This window comes from Pseudophryne corroboree, chromosome 6, assembly GCF_028390025.1.
Source record: "Pseudophryne corroboree isolate aPseCor3 chromosome 6, aPseCor3.hap2, whole genome shotgun sequence".
NCBI lineage: Eukaryota > Metazoa > Chordata > Amphibia > Anura > Myobatrachidae > Pseudophryne > Pseudophryne corroboree.
Genome location: NC_086449.1, coordinates 190,522,677 through 190,542,646, shown reverse-complemented (window position 1 = coordinate 190,542,646; position 19,970 = coordinate 190,522,677). Strand labels below are relative to the sequence as shown.

At 45.9% G+C, this 19,970-nt stretch overlaps 1 protein-coding gene across 3 annotated transcripts in view; it reads right to left on the bottom strand.

Moving 5' to 3' along the window:
• The window catches only part of UACA (uveal autoantigen with coiled-coil domains and ankyrin repeats), a 137,689-nt gene that overhangs the window by 17,155 nt on the left and 100,564 nt on the right, over positions 1-19,970 (bottom strand). For 2 of the 3 annotated variants that reach the window (XM_063925503.1, XM_063925505.1), the window contains exons 5-14: positions 19,846-19,903; positions 19,633-19,703; positions 18,952-19,058; positions 18,468-18,649; positions 18,340-18,377; positions 4,237-4,296; positions 4,044-4,151; positions 3,524-3,556; positions 3,297-3,395; positions 2,445-2,484 (exon numbers count right to left, since the gene is read on the bottom strand). In XM_063925503.1, coding sequence (XP_063781573.1) covers positions 2,445-2,484; positions 3,297-3,395; positions 3,524-3,556; positions 4,044-4,151; positions 4,237-4,296; positions 18,340-18,377; positions 18,468-18,649; positions 18,952-19,058; positions 19,633-19,703; positions 19,846-19,903 — 796 coding nt within the window. The remainder of the gene's footprint in view (positions 1-2,444; positions 2,485-3,296; positions 3,396-3,523; positions 3,557-4,043; positions 4,152-4,236; positions 4,297-18,339; positions 18,378-18,467; positions 18,650-18,951; positions 19,059-19,632; positions 19,704-19,845; positions 19,904-19,970) is intronic. The other variant, XM_063925504.1, reaches the window with a different exon arrangement.

Sequence of the window (19,970 nt, the reverse complement as noted above, 5' to 3'; positions counted from 1 at the left end):
TATGACAAGCATTGTCTAGCATGGTCAGAAAAGATTTCAGCTTCTAACTCCAAGGCCCATGCTTCAATAGCCTCTGCAGCCCATGTAGCTGCAATAGTGGGCCTTTGTGCAGCACCCGTGAGGGTGTAAATCGCTTTCAGACAACCCTCCACACGTTTATCCGTAGGCTCTTTTAGAGACGTGATGGTAGTGACAGGTAGAGCTGAGGAAACCACCATCCTAGCCACATGTGAGTCCACTGGAGGAGGCGTTTCCCAATTTTTAGACAGCTCTGGCGCGAGGGGATAGCGAGCCAGCATCTTCTTTTGAGGCACAAACTTCGTACCCGGGTTTTCCCAGGGTTCCTGACGTATATCCACTAGGTGGTCAGAGTGAGGTAAAACTTGCTTAACCACCTTCTGACGCTTGAACCTATCTGGTTTCTTAGGAGGGACGGATGGCTCGGGATCATCCGTAATTTGCAGAATTAACTTAATAGCCTCCAAAAGATCAGGAACATCCACATGTGAACTACCCTCCCCATCAGCCGTATCTGAGTCAGAACCTGAGGGGTCAGTATATGTGCCGTCTTCATCAGACGAGGTGTCAGTGACAGCAGTGGATTGTGAGGAGATAAGCGCTCGCTTAGAGGACCTCTTGGACTTAGGCGAGCGTTGGTCAGACTTTTTAGTAGTCAAGGACTGGTTCAACTTCTTTAATTGAGCAGATAAATCGTCCGCCCACGGCGGGTTAGCTGCAGGGACCACACACGGTTGTACCGGCATTGGGGGTCCCATAGGGGTAGTTAGTTTGTGAACTAGCGTATGCAGAAGCGTGGAAAAAGTGGCCCACGGTGGGTCAGTATGTGCCTCCGTTGCCACAGTCCCACTGGGGGGCAAGAAGCCCCCGGAACCAGAGCCCACAGCTGCTAAATTCTCCTCATATGGCCCCGTGGCGTCAGCAACACAGACAGTGTGTTCAGCCCCAGAACTGTTCCCCTCAGAAGCAGAAATGATATAACTTGCAGTATGAGGTTAACACAGTACAATTATCAGCAGCACTATATCCCTAAACCCAAACCCCTGCGCAGTGTAGTCAGCACTAGCAGAGATAAAGGAGAGATATGGTGACTAAATCACAGAGAAAAATACGTAATACAGTATATCTTTGTGAAAATCCTATATTAGATAACACCTGATGCACCAAGCCCCCTCAGGTTATGGAATATAAGGATAGCAGGTTGAGTGAAAGACACGAAATGGACACCACTCAGCTATCAAATGCACACACAGAAAGTCACAGTTTGTACAATGCAGAGGTTATTACAGACAATAATACTGCACTGGACTAGCTTACACAGCTATATAACAATAGATATAACAGTACACAGTAAGAACTGGATGTATATCACAGGGTAATTGTACTATAAAACCCTGACTAAATGCACTCTTTCTTAACTATCACTGTCTAAAAAGGCAGGTAGAATACTTAAGTGTCATGTAAAGGCACAGCGCTGACAACCAGGCGGCTTTACATAGGAGGATTTGCCCAAGCAGTCCCAGGAACAGTGAGCTCAGGGATAATGGCGCCGCAGACACTGACAGGGAGTGAGGAAAAGACAGCGATGCAGCTCCAGGGTGGGAACACTTGCTAGAAATGGCGCCCTGGGGCTGGGGGAGGGGCTTCAGGTCTAAGCCTTATCCCCTCTGCTGGCAAAACCACCTGGTACTGTGAGCGATATAAGAAATGGTTTAGAGAGAAAACCTGACCTGCGCCCATGCCCTGGTGATCTAGTGGGATCGCCTGTACTGCCACAGTGTCCACCGCCAGCGCACGCGTCCCGCCTCCCACTGACCGCGCCAGATCGCGATAAAGAACGGGTCCCGCAAGCGGGACCTACTTACCACCTCCCGAAGCGTGGCCACGCGATCCTGGATAGCCCCAGCCGTGTGTGTCTAACGTGAGGAAAACCGCAGCCTCCGCTGTAGGTACCCGGCAACCAGGGCTCGGGAGTGTACAGCGCTGCTGTGGAGAGCTGGAGCTGCAGCAGAGAATGTCACAAGACATTTACCACCGCTGCTGCCCTTGAAGTCTTCACTTTTTACCTCATAAAAAGCTTTTTTTAGTGCTGCTTGGAGCAGCCCCTCTCTGTTCAGTGCCTGCTTACTGCAGCACCAACTTACAAAACTGAGCTCCTGTGCTTGGAGGCGGGGTGATATAGGAGGCGGCGCTGTGCATTCTGGGAACAGTCAAAGCTTTCAGCCTGTTGGTGCCTCGGATCAAGATCCTATTCTACACCCCATTGTCCAATCCTTGTGGAGCCCAGTGTACCCCGCAGCAGAAATATATTATATTTACACACATATATATATATATATATATATATATATATATACACACATACATACACACACGCATAATATATATATATACACACATACACACACATATATATACATACTTACCAGGGCTGAATGGACTGCTTGGTGTGGAGTTATTCTTCTGCTGGAAAACAAAATGTGACACTAGCTCACACTATGGTCAGACTTTCCCCCTGGGGTACAGTGGATAACGCTATGGTTATCTTTTGTGGTTAATGGTTCTGACAAAACATTTGAAGTCTGAATGAGCAAGGAAATTGCCTTCTGTATGTACTGTACACTCGGTAATCTGTGTAACCTGATTCTAGATTAACCAGACATATACGTGCAACTCTGGATTTCCAAAATCGATCAGGTCAAACGTATTATGAGATAAGCAAGTTATAGTATGTGAGGACTTTGTTGCATACCGAAATGCATTTCACACACCACTTTTAAAACATGCCTTAAAAATGCTTTTACATATATATTATGAAAAACTAATTGCGCAATTTTAACACTCTCAATTTAGGGCTCTAACAGTCTCTTGCATTCATTATATACCATTATCATGCAGAGCGCGTTATCACCATAATGTTGTGCATGCTTACTGTTGCCTGCACAGGATCAAAAGCAACACACAGGAGAACCCGGAGCAGGATGAGGTCTAGACTCTGCAATCAGGAGGGGTCAGATCATTTATGTACAGCGAGCATGAAGCAAAGCACAGTTCAGGTACAAATGTACAGATAAAATACAATAAAAAATATACAGCTTTTCAGACCCACACTGGAAACAATTCTGCTCCTTTGCGATTATATTGATCTTCACTCCACTTTCTGGAGCAGGAGCGCTACCTCCTACTGTCTTTAGTCTCCATTTCTAACACTGTCCCACCATCCAAAACGGAATCTCTTCACAATTCCGAATTTTTTCGCCACAATCTCCCTCTCTTACCTCATAATATCGCACTTTTCCTCGCAGGTTCTCCATAGTTCTCAGACTCTCTTCCAATTCTTTTTCTTTTGCTTCCAGCAGCAGTTTCAGCTCCTCCTTCTGTGATTGAACAATTGAGGGAAACAAAAAAAACAGAGAGAGGGGAAAAAAAAAATGTTTCCGTGAGACCCACATAAAAAGCACAGATGTACACCGCACACCAGAGGTGAGGAAACCATGGATTTTACCTCGCTCTCTAGGTCATCAGTCATCATCTGTTCCTGCAATATAAACTCAGCGTAAGGGCTCCGTCTAATACAACAGCACAATCCTATTGCTCACAGTAACGAACACACAGACCCTACTGGAAACCCCACCTAGTTCCCCCACATACAAAAACACAGCCTACCACACCCCAATTTACTGAAGCTGCAGAAATAAGCAACTTCCTGTATTCTGTACACATGGTCAGGGAGATTTTTCCCATTTGTTTTCGTAAAGGGGGTGGCGGGCAAGCTTGTAATTCCTTGTTTCAGCAAAATAAAACTTCTCAATCATCATGATAACACATAGAACAAATTATGGGTTTGTGCTCTCTTTCATCTTTACCACACCCCAGTAAATAATATATACACAAAGAGATGAATGACCTATACATATAAAATGCCTCACACTCCTGCATATAAATTATGAAGACATATTGCATGCCTTATTCAGCTCTCTAATCATACCGTGGTTAATAAATCAATATTAAATAGGGAGCTCCACCTGGTTCAGTTGTAGCTGTAAGCCCCCCACTTTATCTAGCAGGCTGCGTTGCTCATGTTGTATCTTCCTCAGTCTTTCCCGGAGATCATCGTTTTCAGCTTCCAAGTCCTGAATGTAAACCGAGCGAGATGATGATGAAAGAACACACAAGTGTGACAGGACCACTCTCCCAGGTAACCACATAAACACACACCTGTGACTGGTCCTTAGACTTTGCCTGCGACTCCTCTTTTGAATTATGCTTTGCCCATTTCTGTATGGAGGTAAAACAGATAAAAGTTTTGGCCCATCACAGCCTGCATACAGAGAAGAGGAGGAAAGTGTGTGGCATAGGAAGCATAGCCAGAAGGCACATTAATACCTTTATTACTTTTGTTACAAATATAAAACTAAGGCGCACCCACCAATTCCACCTGACTTAAATTGCTGTCATATCATAGCTAGGGGCAAGATATAGGGATTTTTGTTTACTTACCGTAAAATCTCTTTCTCCGATTCCATCTGGGGGACGCTGCGCCGTTACTTGTGGGTTAGAGGTGTGTGGTTGTGGAGTTTGGCACAGAACTATTAAGAACTGACCCCTCCCCCCTCTAACCCCTCCCATCTCCTTCCTGCCCAGCCAGCACCTCAGTTAACGTTTAGCCAAGCCAAAGAAGATAGACCGAAAAAATTTACTGGTTAAACCAGACAACCATATGGGAGGGAGCAAGTTAATGAGAGGAGGGAGAAGTAGACGGCATAGCCGTCCGTAAAATTTGACGCCCAACAGAGGCAGTCTCCAAATTGAAAATATGAAAAACGGTAAACCCGTTTTGAAACGTATGCACAGGCGACCAAGTCGCCGCCCTTCCTAGCTGCTCAATAGATGCACTCCCGCGAGCAGCCCAAGAAGCTCCAACTCGAATGAGCTGGAATCGATTCAGAAACTGAAATATCAGAAAACTGTTTTTATGGTGAAATCACCCAACGAGCCACTGTGTTGTTGGAAGCCGGCCAATCTCGTTTGGGCGCATCAATTAAAAACTAACAATGCAGCCGTACGACAGACAGGATCCGGACAAGATAAATAAATCCGTAAGGCCCTAAGCATATCTAAGAGAGCCAAATGGGAATCCTCCCTGGAAGGAGAAGGAGTAAACGCTGGAAGGACAATGGCCCTCATTCCGAGTCGTTCGCTCGGTATTTTTCATCGCATCGCAGTGAAATTCCGCTTAGTACGCATGCGCAATATTCGCACTGCGACTGCGCCAAGTAATTTTACAGTGGAGATAGTATTTTTACTCACGGCTTTTTCATCGCTCCGGCGATCGTAGTGTGATTGACAGGAAATGGGTGTTACTGGGCGGAAACAGGCCGTTTTATGGGCGTGCGGGAAAAAACGCTACCGTTTCTGGAAAAAACGCAGGAGTGGCCGGGGAAACGGGGGAGTGTCTGGGCGAACGCTGGGTGTGTTTGTGACGTCAAACCAGGAACGACAAGCACTGAACTGATCGCAGATGCCGAGTAAGTGTGGAGCTACTCTGAAACTGCTAAGTAGTTTGTAATCGCAATATTGCGAATACATCGTTCGCAATTTTAAGATGCTAAGATACACTCCCAGTAGGCGGCGGCTTAGCGTGAGCAACTCTGCTAAAATCGCCTTGCGAGCGATCAACTCGGAATGAGGGCCAATGTCCTAATTTAGATGAAACGCTGACACAACTTTCGTAAGGAAGGAAGGTTTTTGTTCACAGAACCACCCGGCTATCATGAAACCTCAACAAGGGTGGTCTGCAAGAAAGTTGTCCATGCAGATACTCGTCCTGCGGAGGCAATTGTCAATAGGAAGACAACTTTTGAACGTTAGATACCGCAATTTTACAGATTCCAAAGGTTCAAATGGAGAATACTGAAGAGCCGTAAAGACTAAGTTACAGTCCCAGGGAGGAACCAGAGGAACAAAAGGTGGCTGAATCCGAAGAACTCCCTGAAGGAACGTCTGAACTTCTGGAAAGATAGCCAGTCTCTTTTGAAAGAAAGAACCGATAAGTCAGAAACTTGACCCTTCAGTGAAGAAGTCTCAGACCCTTATTGAGACCCTCCTGAAGGAAGTATAACCGACGAGGAATACGAAACAAATCCGGTGTTAAACCACGCTTTTCACACCAATCAATGTAAATACGCCACACTCTGTGGTAACTCTAGAAGTCACCGGTTTTCTAGCCTGAATCATCGTTTACACAACAAGACGAGAAAAAAACCCTTTCCCCTTAAAATGTTGGGTTCAAGAACCAAACCGTCAAAGCCAGCCGACCCAACCTGGGTGGTGACCTGGTCCTTGAATCAGAAGATCCGGACACAGAGGGAGTCGGAATGGTTCCTCGACGATCATATTGTGACGAAGAATGTACCACTGTCAGCGTGGCCAAGCTGAGGCTACCCAAATGATTGGGATACCTTCTTTCTGAATGCGTTTAAGCAGACGTGGAATCAGTGGAAATGGTGGAAACACATATCCCAGTTGAAAGTGCCACGGTGCTGTCAGTGCATCGATTAGAATTGCTTGAGGGTCCCGAGTACGCGACCCGTAGAGAGGAAGATTATTATTGAGGCGAGACGCCATCAGATCTACATCGGGCAACCCCCACCGGGCTACTAGAGTCAGAAACACCTCCTTGTGAAACTCCCACTCTCCCGGATGCATCGTGTGACGACTTAAGAAATCCGCTTCCCAGTTCTCGATTCCTGGAATATGAATCGCGAATATGGCCAGGAACCAATGTTCCGCCCATGTGAGAGTCTGAGCGACTTCTTTCATTGCGGATCAGCTTCGAGTACCTCCTTCCTTGTTTATGTAAGCAACTGCCGAGGCGCTGTCGGACTGAATCCGCACTGGATGACCCTGAACCATGGTTTGAATCCGAAGTAGTGCATACCGGATTGTCCTTAACTCCAAGATGCTGATCTGCAACTTTAACTCTTGACTGGTCCAGAGTCCCTGAAAGTGATGAGTCTGAAACACCGCCCCCCAACCTCTGAGGCCGGTGTTTGTGGTGACCATCACCCAAGACCAAATTGTGAACGGAACTACTTTGGTCAAATTGGATCTGTGAAACCCCCAGCGAAGCGACTGACGAGTCTGTACAGACACGCGGACCAACAGTAATTCGAGATGAGGCCCTGTCCGAGTCCAACAGTTGAGAATCTGAGCCTGAAAAGGGTCGAGTATGAAACGTGGCATATGGAACTGCCTTGAAGGTTGCCACCATCTTGTCTCACTTGCATGCATCGGAGAACCGAAACCACCGGTAAATGTAGCCGTGTTCGAATTCTGGACTGTATGTCCTGAATCTTGTCCTGAGGAAAAACCACTTTTCTGGTTGTTGGTGTCGAATAAAAGTCCCAGAAACATCATCTTCCGTGAAGGAAGCAAAGACGACTTCAGACAATATATTATTCATCCGAATGACCGCAGAGACTCCATAGCGAGACGCAAGTTCTGATGAAGAATCAACCCTGCCTTGATCAAGAGATTACCCAAATACAGAATAATGTTGATTCCCTGCCTGAAACTGAAAATGTCAAGGCCGACAGCGAATCTCAGAAGAAATTGATGACCCGTCCAAATAGAAACAAGCAGATAGGCGTCTTATGTCCAATTAGGCCAAATATCCCCCTGTTTCCTTGGCGACAATAACCGAGAGGATGGATTCCATTTTGAACTTTTGGGTTGAAATGAACTGTCCAGTTTGTCCACGAGTAAAATCCCCGACCTCTCTGCCGAGCGGGACCTAGAAGAATTACTTCATTTCGTAAGAAAAATGGCTGTTGCATGATGAAGAGCTCGACGTCTGAAGGGACCATTTGAAAGAGGAGTGATGAATACCCGATATGGGACTGGTCCCTCGTGATCTAACAAATATTCTCTGGATATGACCTCCGTCACCCACCGATCTGGTCTCGACAGGAACCACCCTTCTTTGAACTGTAGTAACCGAATCTCAACGGTCACTGACCCCTCCGGGGATCGTGAACCGTCATGCAGTAGGTTTGTTGGCAGGTTTACGTCTACCTCTGAATGCCTCCCTTCGTGGGTATCCCCTGTATATGAAAGTACCGAAACCTTGTAGAATTCTGTTTCGGAGGAGCAACTGGAAGAAAGGGGTTCCTTCTGTAGAATGTGAGATAATATTCTTTGATTCCGACCTAAAGAGAACTCACCTTCAAAGGGTACCGCCGGCAAGGTCTGTTTGGAGTCAAAATCGGCATTCCAAACCCGAGACCAAAGAGACCGTCTTGTTGTCACGGTCAAGGCAGAAATACGGGATTGTAGCGCAGCAGGATCAACCAAGGCCTTACCCACATAAGTAAGAGCCTTCTGAAATCTGTTCTGCTAATTGAATGGCTTCCGATGGATCGTCAGACTGCCTTCCAGAGATGACCTGTGCTAGTCAGTCATCCGCGGCCTTGAGGACCCAAGCGCCAGCTAAAAGTGGGTGAAGAGAAACACCTGATAAAGAAAACAGATTTAGGCATTGCTTCAATCTTCCTATCTGTAGGATCTTTCAACGTCACAGACTGTACAGAAGGAATAACCGTAGTTCCTGCTAAATTTGAGATGGGAACGTCTACCTTTTGGCTTGTTTCCCAAAATCTCATATCCTCCCTCTGTAAAAGGATATAGAAATTTTTATGTCCTAGGGGCTTGGAAACGAGAATCCGGCTTAAGTCAGGCTCCTTTAAAATATCCCTGTTATTAAGATGACGGATGGAGTCTATCAGCAATCTAACAGCTGAGCTAGTAGAAAAGTCATCTTCCCAGACCGAAATCTCGCCCCACTCTGGGTCTACTTCCCCATTTTATAAAAACTACACCTGAACATTGTTCTAGGTGCATGCAGACAGCACATGTGCTGTGTCAATCAGAACCTCCAATGGGAATTACTCCAACTCCTCCCCCAGAAAGTTATAGCGGGCAACGGCTATGGCCGTTTTGTAGCAGAAGAACTGCCGGCAGAGTTTACAAACTTGTTTTGGGATTGAATTAAATCAGCCAGACATCTGCCCATATTTTGAGCCCACACCAGATGTGTCTGGCCCAAGCAGACATAGACTGATCCGCAGAACCTCCCTGTTGGATCACCACAGATGCACCAGAGCATGAAACACAGAGGGTATCAGCATCCACTTTACCCTTAGCTAGCCTTGACCCACATTGTAAGCAGGAAAATAACCACTGAGGATGTCTTTCCTCTTTGTAGATCCGTCTGACGTATTGACATAATTAAACTTTATTTTTATTTTATTTATTTATTTTTATTTTTAATTTTTTTTAATTTATTTATTTTTAAACAAATGCACTACAAACGAACTATAAGCTTAGTAGAGTAATTTGTGCAAAAATTAAATCTGTTAACTTTCATTACAAGTGTAGAATAACACTATGCCCCCAAAGTATACTTGCTGTTAGGTGACCTTCAAACTGTGTGTGCTGCACAGCGCCCCTCGTACTGTCTCCGTAGAAGATGGCGCCCGGTGCTTTGCAGACGCTGGCCGGGAGGGCGCGCGAGGCAGTGCAGGGCGGGAATCCGTCCTTTTGAAGTAAGTAAGCGCCGCGTCCCCCTGCTATCGTCTCCTGCTCACTGCTACATCCAGCGGCTCCGATCGGGCAGTGGCTCCCGCACACCGCTATATACAGCGGCTGTGTTCGGGTAGCGGCTCCCGCGCACCGCTACATACAGCGGCTCTGTGCGGGCAGCCTCTAGCGATCCCCCGGAGAGTGACTCACCACTCTCTTCCCCTTTTTCTCTTCAGTCAAAACACAGTGGAATATGTTACTGCGCTCCACCGCTCACCTCCGGAGAGAAAGATAAATATAAATATGAAAGACATAGTAATAAATAAATAAATTATATATATATATATATATATATATATATATATATATATATATATATATATATATATATATATATTATTATCTAGGAGGGATAGACCAATACTGTCAGAGACAGATTGTGTCTATCCTGTACCTCCTCACTGCCGACTTCTTAGGAACAGGAATCCAGCCCCAGTGACCGAAGTTTGGTGGCCTTCAGCGGCAGAATAGAGTGGGAATCTCTAGCTAACCCCACTCTAGTAGCACCTGTCACCTGTATACAGGGACTAGGCACTCCAAGTGATAAAATAATAAAATACCTAACTAAAATCTTCAGAGAGAAAAATCTGTGTCTGTACTCCACAGGCACAAAACTAAAACTGGGGTGTTGGCTGGGCAGGAAGGAGATGGGAGGGGTTAGAGGGGGGAGGGGTCAGTTCTTAATAGTTCTGTGCCAAACTCCACAACCACACACCTCTAACCCACAAGTAACGGCGCAGCGTCCCCCAGATGGATGAAAGAGAAAATGGGTTTGTGGAGTCACACAGGGCAGCCGGTGGGGGTAAAGCATTTTTATTTTTAATTTACATTAGCAAACAAAGGAACAACACAATTTTAACAATAAAAACTAATTGGAACATAACCGGCATGGTTACAGACATTATATTCTTGCATGGGCTGGGTGACAGCAAACAAACTGCAGGCTAAGCTAGGCTGTGTGTAGCACTGTGTACGTTGGGGGTCATTCCGACCTGATCGCATGCTGCCGTTTTTCGCAACGCAGCGATCAGGTCACTACTGCGGATGCATATGCGCCGCAATGCGCAGGCGTGTCGTACGGGTACAAAGCAGATCATTGCTGGGCGATGGATTTAACAAAGAATCCATTCGCACAGCCGATCGCAAGAAGATTGACAGGAACAAGGCATTTATGGGTGTCAACTGACCGTTTTCAGGGAGTGGTTGGAAAAATGCAAGCATGTCCAAGCTTTTGCAGGGCGGGTGTCTGACGTCAATTCCGGGACAGGACATGCTGAAGTGATCGCAGCGGCTAAGCAAGTCCAGGGCTATTCAGAGACTGCACTAACTGTTTTTGTACTGCTCGGCTGCGCAGGCGTTTGCTTGCAAACTACACTTGCAAAGCTAAAATACACTACCCTGTTGGCGGCGACTATGCGTTCGCACGGCTGCTAAAAACAGCTAGCGAGCGATCAACTCAGAATGACCCCCATTGTGGGATGCCACATATAAAAGCTTGTCATGGGAAAGTCATAAGCCAAATGGTATCATTTTACTGTATATTATTTTCTTTTATTTACAGGCGTGTCCACATACAGTACACCTATCCTCATATCATGTCGGACAGGCCCGTTTATTGCACCACAGACTTTTCTACTTAGCCGAGACACTAAGTACCCAGTACACTATAAGCCAACTAAGATGCAAGCTTGAGGAAAAAGTAGCACAGCTGAGGAAAAAGTACATAATCCAGGTTAAGCAGACAAAAAAAGTCCAATATGAGTGTTACTCGCCATGTATCCCTAGGCTTAATATGCAACTTTATACCAGTTCCTTTACGACAAAAATAAATAAATAAATAAATAATGTCATCATAAGTACCTAGTACACTATATAGTAAACTAAAAAGAGGATTTTGGTACTTACCGATAAATCCATTTCTCTGAATCCTCTAGGGGACACTGGAGTTCCATCTTAGACATTAGGGGTGTGAAGTCTGTGAACCGGAGGTGTGGCACAATCTCAAAAATTTGCATTGACTGCACAGCCGGCTCCTCCCCCTTCACGCCCCTCATGCCTCAGTTTCGAAAATTGTACCGAGAGATGAGGGCAAGTATGAGAGCCTATGGCGAAGGAACCGAAGCGTGCAACTTGCCAAACAGCATCCAATAACATCCTTAACAGATAACCAACGCTGCTGTACGAACTGTATAAATCAGAACTATATACACTGCAGGATTGACAGCACAGGGGCGGGCGTCCAGTGTCCCCTAGAGGATTCAGAGAAATGGATTTATCGGTAAGTACCAAAATCCTCTTTTCTCTTTCATCCACTAGGGGACACTGGAGTTCCATCTTAGACATTAGGGGACGTCCCAAAGTTATCCCCCAGGGAGGGAGTGCTGTCTGTTGCCTGCAAAACCAAACGCCCGAAATTGGCATCTTCAGACGCAAAGGTATCAAACTTATAAAATTTAGCAAACGTGTGAGCTGAAGACCACGTCGCCGCTCTGCAAAGTTGAGTAGTGGATACTCCTCTGGCAGCTGCCCAGGAGGCACCCACTGATCTAGTGGTATGTGCACCTGTCCGCACCAAAACCTGTTTCCCACTGGAAATATACGCTTGTCTGATAGCCAGTCTAATCCATCTGGACAGAGACTGTTTAGAAGCCGGCCAACCCTTCCTTGGCCCATCATAAAGTACAAATAAATAATCCGACTTTCGAAATGCTGATGTAACCTGTACGTACACCTTTAAAGCTCGTACTACATCCAATGCCACATCCCCATCTGTTACGCTCTGGAAAGATGGGACCACAATAGGCTGGTTTACATGATAACCTGAAACAACCTTGGGAAGGAAATCTGCTCTTGTACGGAGTTCCGCTCTGTCCTCATGAAAAATCAAAAAGGGACTTTTACAAGACAAGGCTCCCAACTCCGAGACCCGTCTAGCCGAAGCTAAGGCTAACAACAACGTCACCTTCCAAGACAGATATTTTAGATCTATCCGTAGTAATGGCTCAAACAAAGGTGATTTCAAAAATCCTAACACCAAATTCAAGTCCCAAGGTGCCGTGGGTGCTCGAAAAGGGGGCTGTATCCTTAGCACCCCCTGCAAAAAAGTTTGAATCTCTGGCAACAATGCCAACTTTTGTTGAAACAGAATAGATAAGGCCGACAACTGAACCTTCAGGGATCCCAAACGCAAGCCTAACGCCAGACCTGCTTGAAGGAACAGTAACAATCTGGACAGGTGGAAGGATTTCGAATCCCAACCCCGTTCCTGACACCAGTCTATATACTTCTTCCAAATTCTGTAGTAATGTTTCGCTGTAACTGGCTTTCTAGCCGCAATTATCGTAGGGATAGCTCTTTTTGGTATCCCTCTGTCTCTTAAAATCCTGGTTTCAACAGCCACGCCGTCAAACGCAGTCTGTTCAGGTCTGGGTGAAGAAACGGTCCTTGCGATAGTAGGTCCTCTCTTTGAGGTAACCTCCACGGGTCTTCTGACAGTAATCCCTGCAGATCCGAGTACCAACTCCTGCGTGGCCAATCTGGTGCGATTAGAATCGCCCACACTCGCTCTCTTTTTAACCTCTTCAGTATCCTTGGTATGAGAGGAAAAGGTGGAAAAATGTACACCCTTTCGTAGTCCCAAGGAAATGTCAACGCATCCACTCCTTCTGCTGCAGTATCCCTTGTCCTGGATACATATCTGGGCAGCTGATTCTGTCTCGATGCCATGAGGTCTATCTGTGGAAGACCCCATCTCCTCACTATCATCTTGAAAATCCGCGGGTGAAGACACCACTCTCCCGGATGCATGTCTTATCGACTGAGATAGTCTGCTTCCCAGTTTTCTACTCCTGGTATGAAGATCGCCGAGAGTATGATGTTTCTCCTTTCTGCCCACAATAGGATCTTTGTTGATTCCTTCAACGCCATCCTGCTCTTTGTTCCCCCTTGACGGTTTATATAAGCCATTGTCGTGACATTGTCCGACTGTATCCTTACATACTGGCCTATGACCAGATTTTCGGCTAATAGGAGTGCGTTGTAAACAGCTCTTAGTTCCAGAATATTTATGGGTAACCTGCTTTCTTGAGACGTCCAATGTCCCTGAAATTGATGGTCCTCCAGGACGGCTCCCCAACCTCTCAGACTGGCATCTGTTGTCAGAATCCTCCAGTCCCATATGCCGAATCTCCTCCCTGCTGCGAGATTCTTGTGTATCAACCACCATGTCAGAGAGATACGTACCTGTGGTTGAAGTTTGATTCTCCGATGAAGTAGCCAATGTGAACCTGCTCCTTGAGCAATGAGATTCATCTGAAAGGGTCGGGAATGAAGTCTTCCGTACTGGAGAGCTTCGAATGACGCTACCATCTTTCCTAGAAGTTGTACACAGAGATGTAGAGACACAGTTTGTGTCTCCAGTACCTGAGTTACCAATTTCCGTATATCCTGAATCTTGGATTCTGGTAGAAAAATTCTCAGTTTCACTGTGTCCAATATAAGCCCTAGGAACTGAATCCGTTGTGATGGAATGAGGCTGGATTTCTTGAAATTCACAATCCAACCGTGTTGAATCAGGAATTGGTGAGATGTCTGAGCATCCTGTATCAGCTTCTCCCGAGACGAGGCTTTGATTAGGAGATCGTCTAGATAAGGTATTATAGTGATCCCTCTTACTCTCAATTCTGCCACCATGATCGCCATGATCTTCGTGAAGATCCTTGGGGCTGTTGACAGACCGAACGGTAGAGCTCTGAATTGATAATGATCCTTTACCAACGCAAACCGTAGGTAAGCTTGGTGGGGAGACCATATTGGGATATGCAGGTATGCATCCTTTATGTCCATGGATATCATGAACTCCTTGTGTTCTAGACCTGCAATGACCGACTGTATTGATTCCATCTTGAATTTGTAAATTCTTAGAAATTGATTTAAAACTTTTAAATTTAGAATCGGCCTGACTGTTCCGTCTGGTTTTGGCACGACAAAAAGACTGGAATAAAAACCTGATCCTCTCTGAGGGGTAGGAACTGGAACGATAACTTCTGATTGTAACAATTTCTGAATTGCGGAAAGTAACGCCTTTGTTTTCTGAGGGCACCGAAGTAGTCCTGTCGTAAAAAATTGACTGAGGTCTCTCTTGAAACTCCATCTTGTACCCCTGAGAGATTATGCTGTTTATCCAGCTCTCTGGAGAGGTGATGGCCCATCTGTCCCGAAACCTCTCCAGTCGTGCACCCACCAGGGGAGACCCCAGGTGAGCTGGGAGACCGTCATGCCACGGTTTTCTCAGCAGGTTTATCCTGCTTCTTGTACGTTGCCTGTGGCCTGCCTCTACCTCTGCCCCCACGGGCTTGTCCACCGAAACCTCTACCTCGGCCTCGAAAGGACTGAGATCTGAAGGAATTAAATGTTGGTCCCGAATAACCTCTTTTAGCCTGTGGCGCGCTCCTTGTATAATGAGTAGGAAGGAATGTAGACTTTCCCGCTGTAGTCTGGGAAATCCACTTGTCCAATTCTGGGCCGAAAAGCGTATCACCCGTAAAGGGAATAGCTTCCACCGCCTTCTTAGTGTCAGAATCTCCCTGCCATTCTCTAAGCCATAAGATTCTCCTTGCTGATACGGCCGATGCGGATATGCGTGATGCAATTCTACTAGCATCCTTAGATGCTTGACATAAATATGAAGCTGATTCACGAATGTGTTCCGCCAGATTAGTAATCTCTTCCAAACTATCTTCTTCTTCAATAGCTTGTATAATACGACTGGCCCATGCTCCCATGGCCTTGTTAACCCAGGCACAGATGAGAGCAGGCCTCTGTGCTGCACCTGCCGCTACAAAAATCGACTTTAAGGCCGTGTCAACCTTGCGATCTGAGACCTCCTTCAATGTCGTTACATTAGGTATTGGTAAGATTGTCTTTTTTGATAATCTACCTAAGGAAGCATCCACTACCGGTGGATTTTCCCATTTATCCATTACCCCCTTAGGTAAAGGATACGTTGCCTGAAATCGCTTTGGGAATTGAAATCGCTTATCAGGCTGTTTCCAGGCTTCCTCCATCTGATTTTGGAGGGACTTGGGAATAGGAAACACTGCCGAACAAGGTTTCTGGGAATCGAATAAGTCGAATTCCTCAGGTTCTTTAACCTCCTCACCTTTAAAATCCAGTATCTCCTTAACTGCCTCAATTAGGGAATCAATACCTGAGATCGCTGACTCCTCTTCTGTGGGATCAGCCTCCAGGTTAGTTTCAATCAACTCACCCTCCTCCGTGTCCAGAAGGAGATTCTCTTCCGTTACCTGAACAACCGGAAGTGGTCTCTTGACTGCCTTGCGTACAATCTTGTCTGGTTGTGCGGTCGGCGTTAATCTAATCAGGAACTCTTCCATTGTCTTTGAGAACCCCGCAGCCCACTCTGATTGCTGCTTGCGTGATTCCACCATTTCCTTGGATATTCTGTCTGTAAGAACATCCCCCCCATGACGTTGATGGAGCACTGTTTCCTGGCTGTGCGCTCTTGTCTATGCAGGATTCGCACACCCCTGTACTGCCAATCCTAGTGCTTTTTTTATCACACTTCGTACACACGTAGCATGTCTTAGATGACTTGGTTGCTGCCTTAGACATGATGCTCGTTAGTTAATAATTTACACAGAACTTTCACTCTCTATACGGGAGAATAAAGCCTGTAATATGACGGGAGTGAAGTGTTTGGAACCGGCTGTAAAATGCTCTCTTTTTTTTTTTTTTTGGATATAAAAAAAAATATTAATAAATATTTATATATATATATATATATATATATATATATATATATATATATATATATATATATATATATATATATATATATATATATAAAAAACCAGCCGGTTAGCAGTCCTCACAGACCCAGCTGTCAATCAGCTACAGTGATCGGGCTGTCCACGTACTCCCTGTATTTTCCTCAGGATCTTTTATCAGAAGTCCCTTGAAAATATAAATAATACAAGTAATAATTATTTTCCACAGGAGATCCTCTTTTAAACTTTATATATATATAAACATTACCAGCAGAGGGAGCCTGAATCCAACCCATACTAAACCTAACCAGTAGATGTGTTACAGTTATAAGCTATACGAGGGGGAGGGGTTAAACTTTACCTCAGGATGGCGCCTAAATGTAAAATTAAAATGGCCGCCACTCCATTTTTATGTAAAGATCGTTATAAGTTTATATGGGTAAAGCCTGGGATCTGAACACAGGCCGTTTGATTACCCTTCAGAAGCTCTCCCCCTATGGCCGCTTTGTGGATCTTCATAACAGATCTCCCCTCCGTCCCCCTACGCGCCGCACCGGGAGCTCTATTCCCCCGTGCGACGCATGTCTACTCTCTATGCGGCTCTTTCTAGTCGCGCCGCCCGGCGGAGCCCGACGTAGTCATGGAAACCGGAACTGCTCGGCGCTGCCGCTGGGCGCGTACACCCGTTCTACAGAGGAGACGCTACACTCTCAGAGGGGACAGGGAAAAAGCTAACTAAAGTAAATATTAGTTTACTATCTAGGGCCCTTATCGACCAGTACTCACTCAGACCAGGCCCCGCCAAGGATCTCCTGCGGAGAGATGCTGATCCCTTCAAAAGGGATCTTTGTCTCTCAGCTACCTCTAGGCTTTTTGTCCCCGTTTAATTAGGTTGACTCAGCCTGCAATATTTGTTTTATATATTTTTCTTTCAGGAGCTCCGCTCCTATGTGCTAACACCTCTAGCACAATTTTCGAAACTGAGGCATGAGGGGCGTGAAGGGGGAGGAGCCGGCTGTGCAGTCAATGCAAATTTTTGAGATTGTGCCACACCTCCGGTTCACAGACTTCACACCCCTAATGTCTAAGATGGAGCTCCAGTGTCCCCTAGTGGATGAAAGAGAAATTGGGGAAAAAGTAGCACAAAAAGGGATAAGTGTACGAGGACACATCTGTGTAGGGGTAATGCGGTTCTTAGGTCGACCACTATTGGTTAACATGCATTATGTCGACATGGTCCAAAGGTCGACACTAACAGGTCAACATGACAAAGGTCGACACAGGAAAAGGTCGACGTGCGTTTTTAAAATTTTTTCTTCTTAATTTTTTGAACTCTCTCATACTTGTACTATGACTGGGACTAGTAACATCCATGCAACATAGTGGACATCCACATGGACTACAACTGGGAATAGGAACCCGTGCTGAGCGCAGCGGTAGCAAAGCAAGCCACCTTGGCCGAAGCATGGTGAACGAACCCCTAATTGGGGTTCCCATTGATGTTACGGAGTAAATGACACCCAAAAATGTAAATAAATAAATAAAGCTCACGTCAACTTTTTTTTTTTTTTTTTTTTCAGGTGTCGCCATAGTTCATCTCAACAAAAAGTGTTCGACCTAGACAGGGTCCACACCCTGTATAGGGCACCATACAGTATGGTGTGATAAGTAACAGCATACAAAAATACATAGGATAACAATATGCACACCAAATACAGTGTGAACGGTAAATAAAGGGCAGGGTAGCGCTGACTAAATAAACTTAAATGATGTGGGCAATCTTAACATTACCCACTGCCATTACCCACAACATACTACTAAGAAGCTGGTAATTATAAATGCACATTACTGACCAAGTCTGACGTCTGTAATCACAAATACACAAACTCACCGAGCGTAAAGACACCATGCTACGTACAGGTTCTGTCCCTGTGGGAAGATACAGACAGTTAAGCATCGCTTTTCTTGAAGTGCAACCACTGTAAATATTAGTCCCTCTACGAAAATAAAGACTGGCACCTCGAGGAGAGCTCTCAACCGCTGTCCTGATCATGGACAGGATATCCAGATTATCTCCGATCCTGCTGTAATAGGCGCAGTCATGTCCCAAGGCGTCAACTAGGCCAACGTCAGCCCCTGCTCTCAGCAGCACTTCCACAGTCTCCCTGCATCCGTATTCACAGCCAAGCATCAGAGCCGTCCTGTGTAAGAAATAGTAATTACTGCATGGGCACGCATATCTACGCAACGGTGCACAGTCACAGTCTATGGTTATAAAATTGGACCTGGATTTTAATGAGGTCATCACACACGTCCGCGCACATCCTGCACATTAGGTGTGACGTGCATGCATGCGGTGAGAGAGAAGAGGATCGGGAAGGGAAAAGGGTGAGTATTAGGAACGGGATGGGAGAAGAGCGGACATTGAGAATGCAGAGAGCAGACAGAGACAGACCCCATATTAGCAATAAGCATCTAGAGAATACGTCTCTCCATCACTTACTTATTTTGCTTGTCCCGGGCATTGATATCTGCCCCCTTCTCTATTAGGAGTTGGCATACTGCTGGACGACACATCTGTGTGGATAATGCAAGTGGGGTTCTTCCATCCTTACAGGAAAGAAAAGGAGTGAGCAGAGGGCAGGGACGGATCTAGACTTTTCTTTTAGGGGGGGCGGTTTATTTATTCCTGACTCCTCCCCTACACTCATTACTCCTCCCACTTCCCATACCAACTGTCCATTAATGCTCTAAAGAGCATATAAAGCATTTTCAGCATGCAAATGTGCTTCTTATGTAGCACCCACAACCGGGCACATGTAACTACTAACACACCGATGGGCGGCACACACTGCCCAAGGTGGGGGTAACGGCATGTGATGATGGCAGATGGGGCTAGGGGCCCCAGGGACACGGAGGATGGGGAGGTATGTCAGTGCAGCCACACACCATCACCTGGCAGCAGCCCCCACCTCATGTAAGTGGGCGTGGCTATGACTGTTAGGGGGGGCGTTCGCCCCGTTCGCCCCCCCCTGGATCCGGCCCTGGCAGAGGGTAAGTATTTAATCAACCGCTGGCTTAAAAGCAGATTTCAGAGCAAACAGATTGGAGACTGGTGCTAGCAATGGAGAGAAAGGGTGTAAAAAAGGGATCAGGGAGGGGGTGAAGGAAATGTGATCCTCACCAAGTCTTTTGCATTTACAGACGCCCCGTGATCACATAGAAGCTGCACACTGGAACAGCAGTCGGACATGGCTGTGCAAGAGGAAGAACACAGATTCAGAAGTGGGAGACTTATCGCTTTAAAGAGAGAAAATAAAAATCTAATCAAAAAAGAACAAATAAATACTGATGGATCTGGGGGAGGACCACCGCACTAGGAAACCTGCTCTCTCACCTGCGTCATGCAGCGCTGTCCTGCCCTGCAGATCCACATTCTCTGTCGGGCAGTTAAACTGAAAATAAAAACCATGAGGTCTCCAAATAAATTTGAAAAGAACAATGAAAATATTTTTCAAGCAT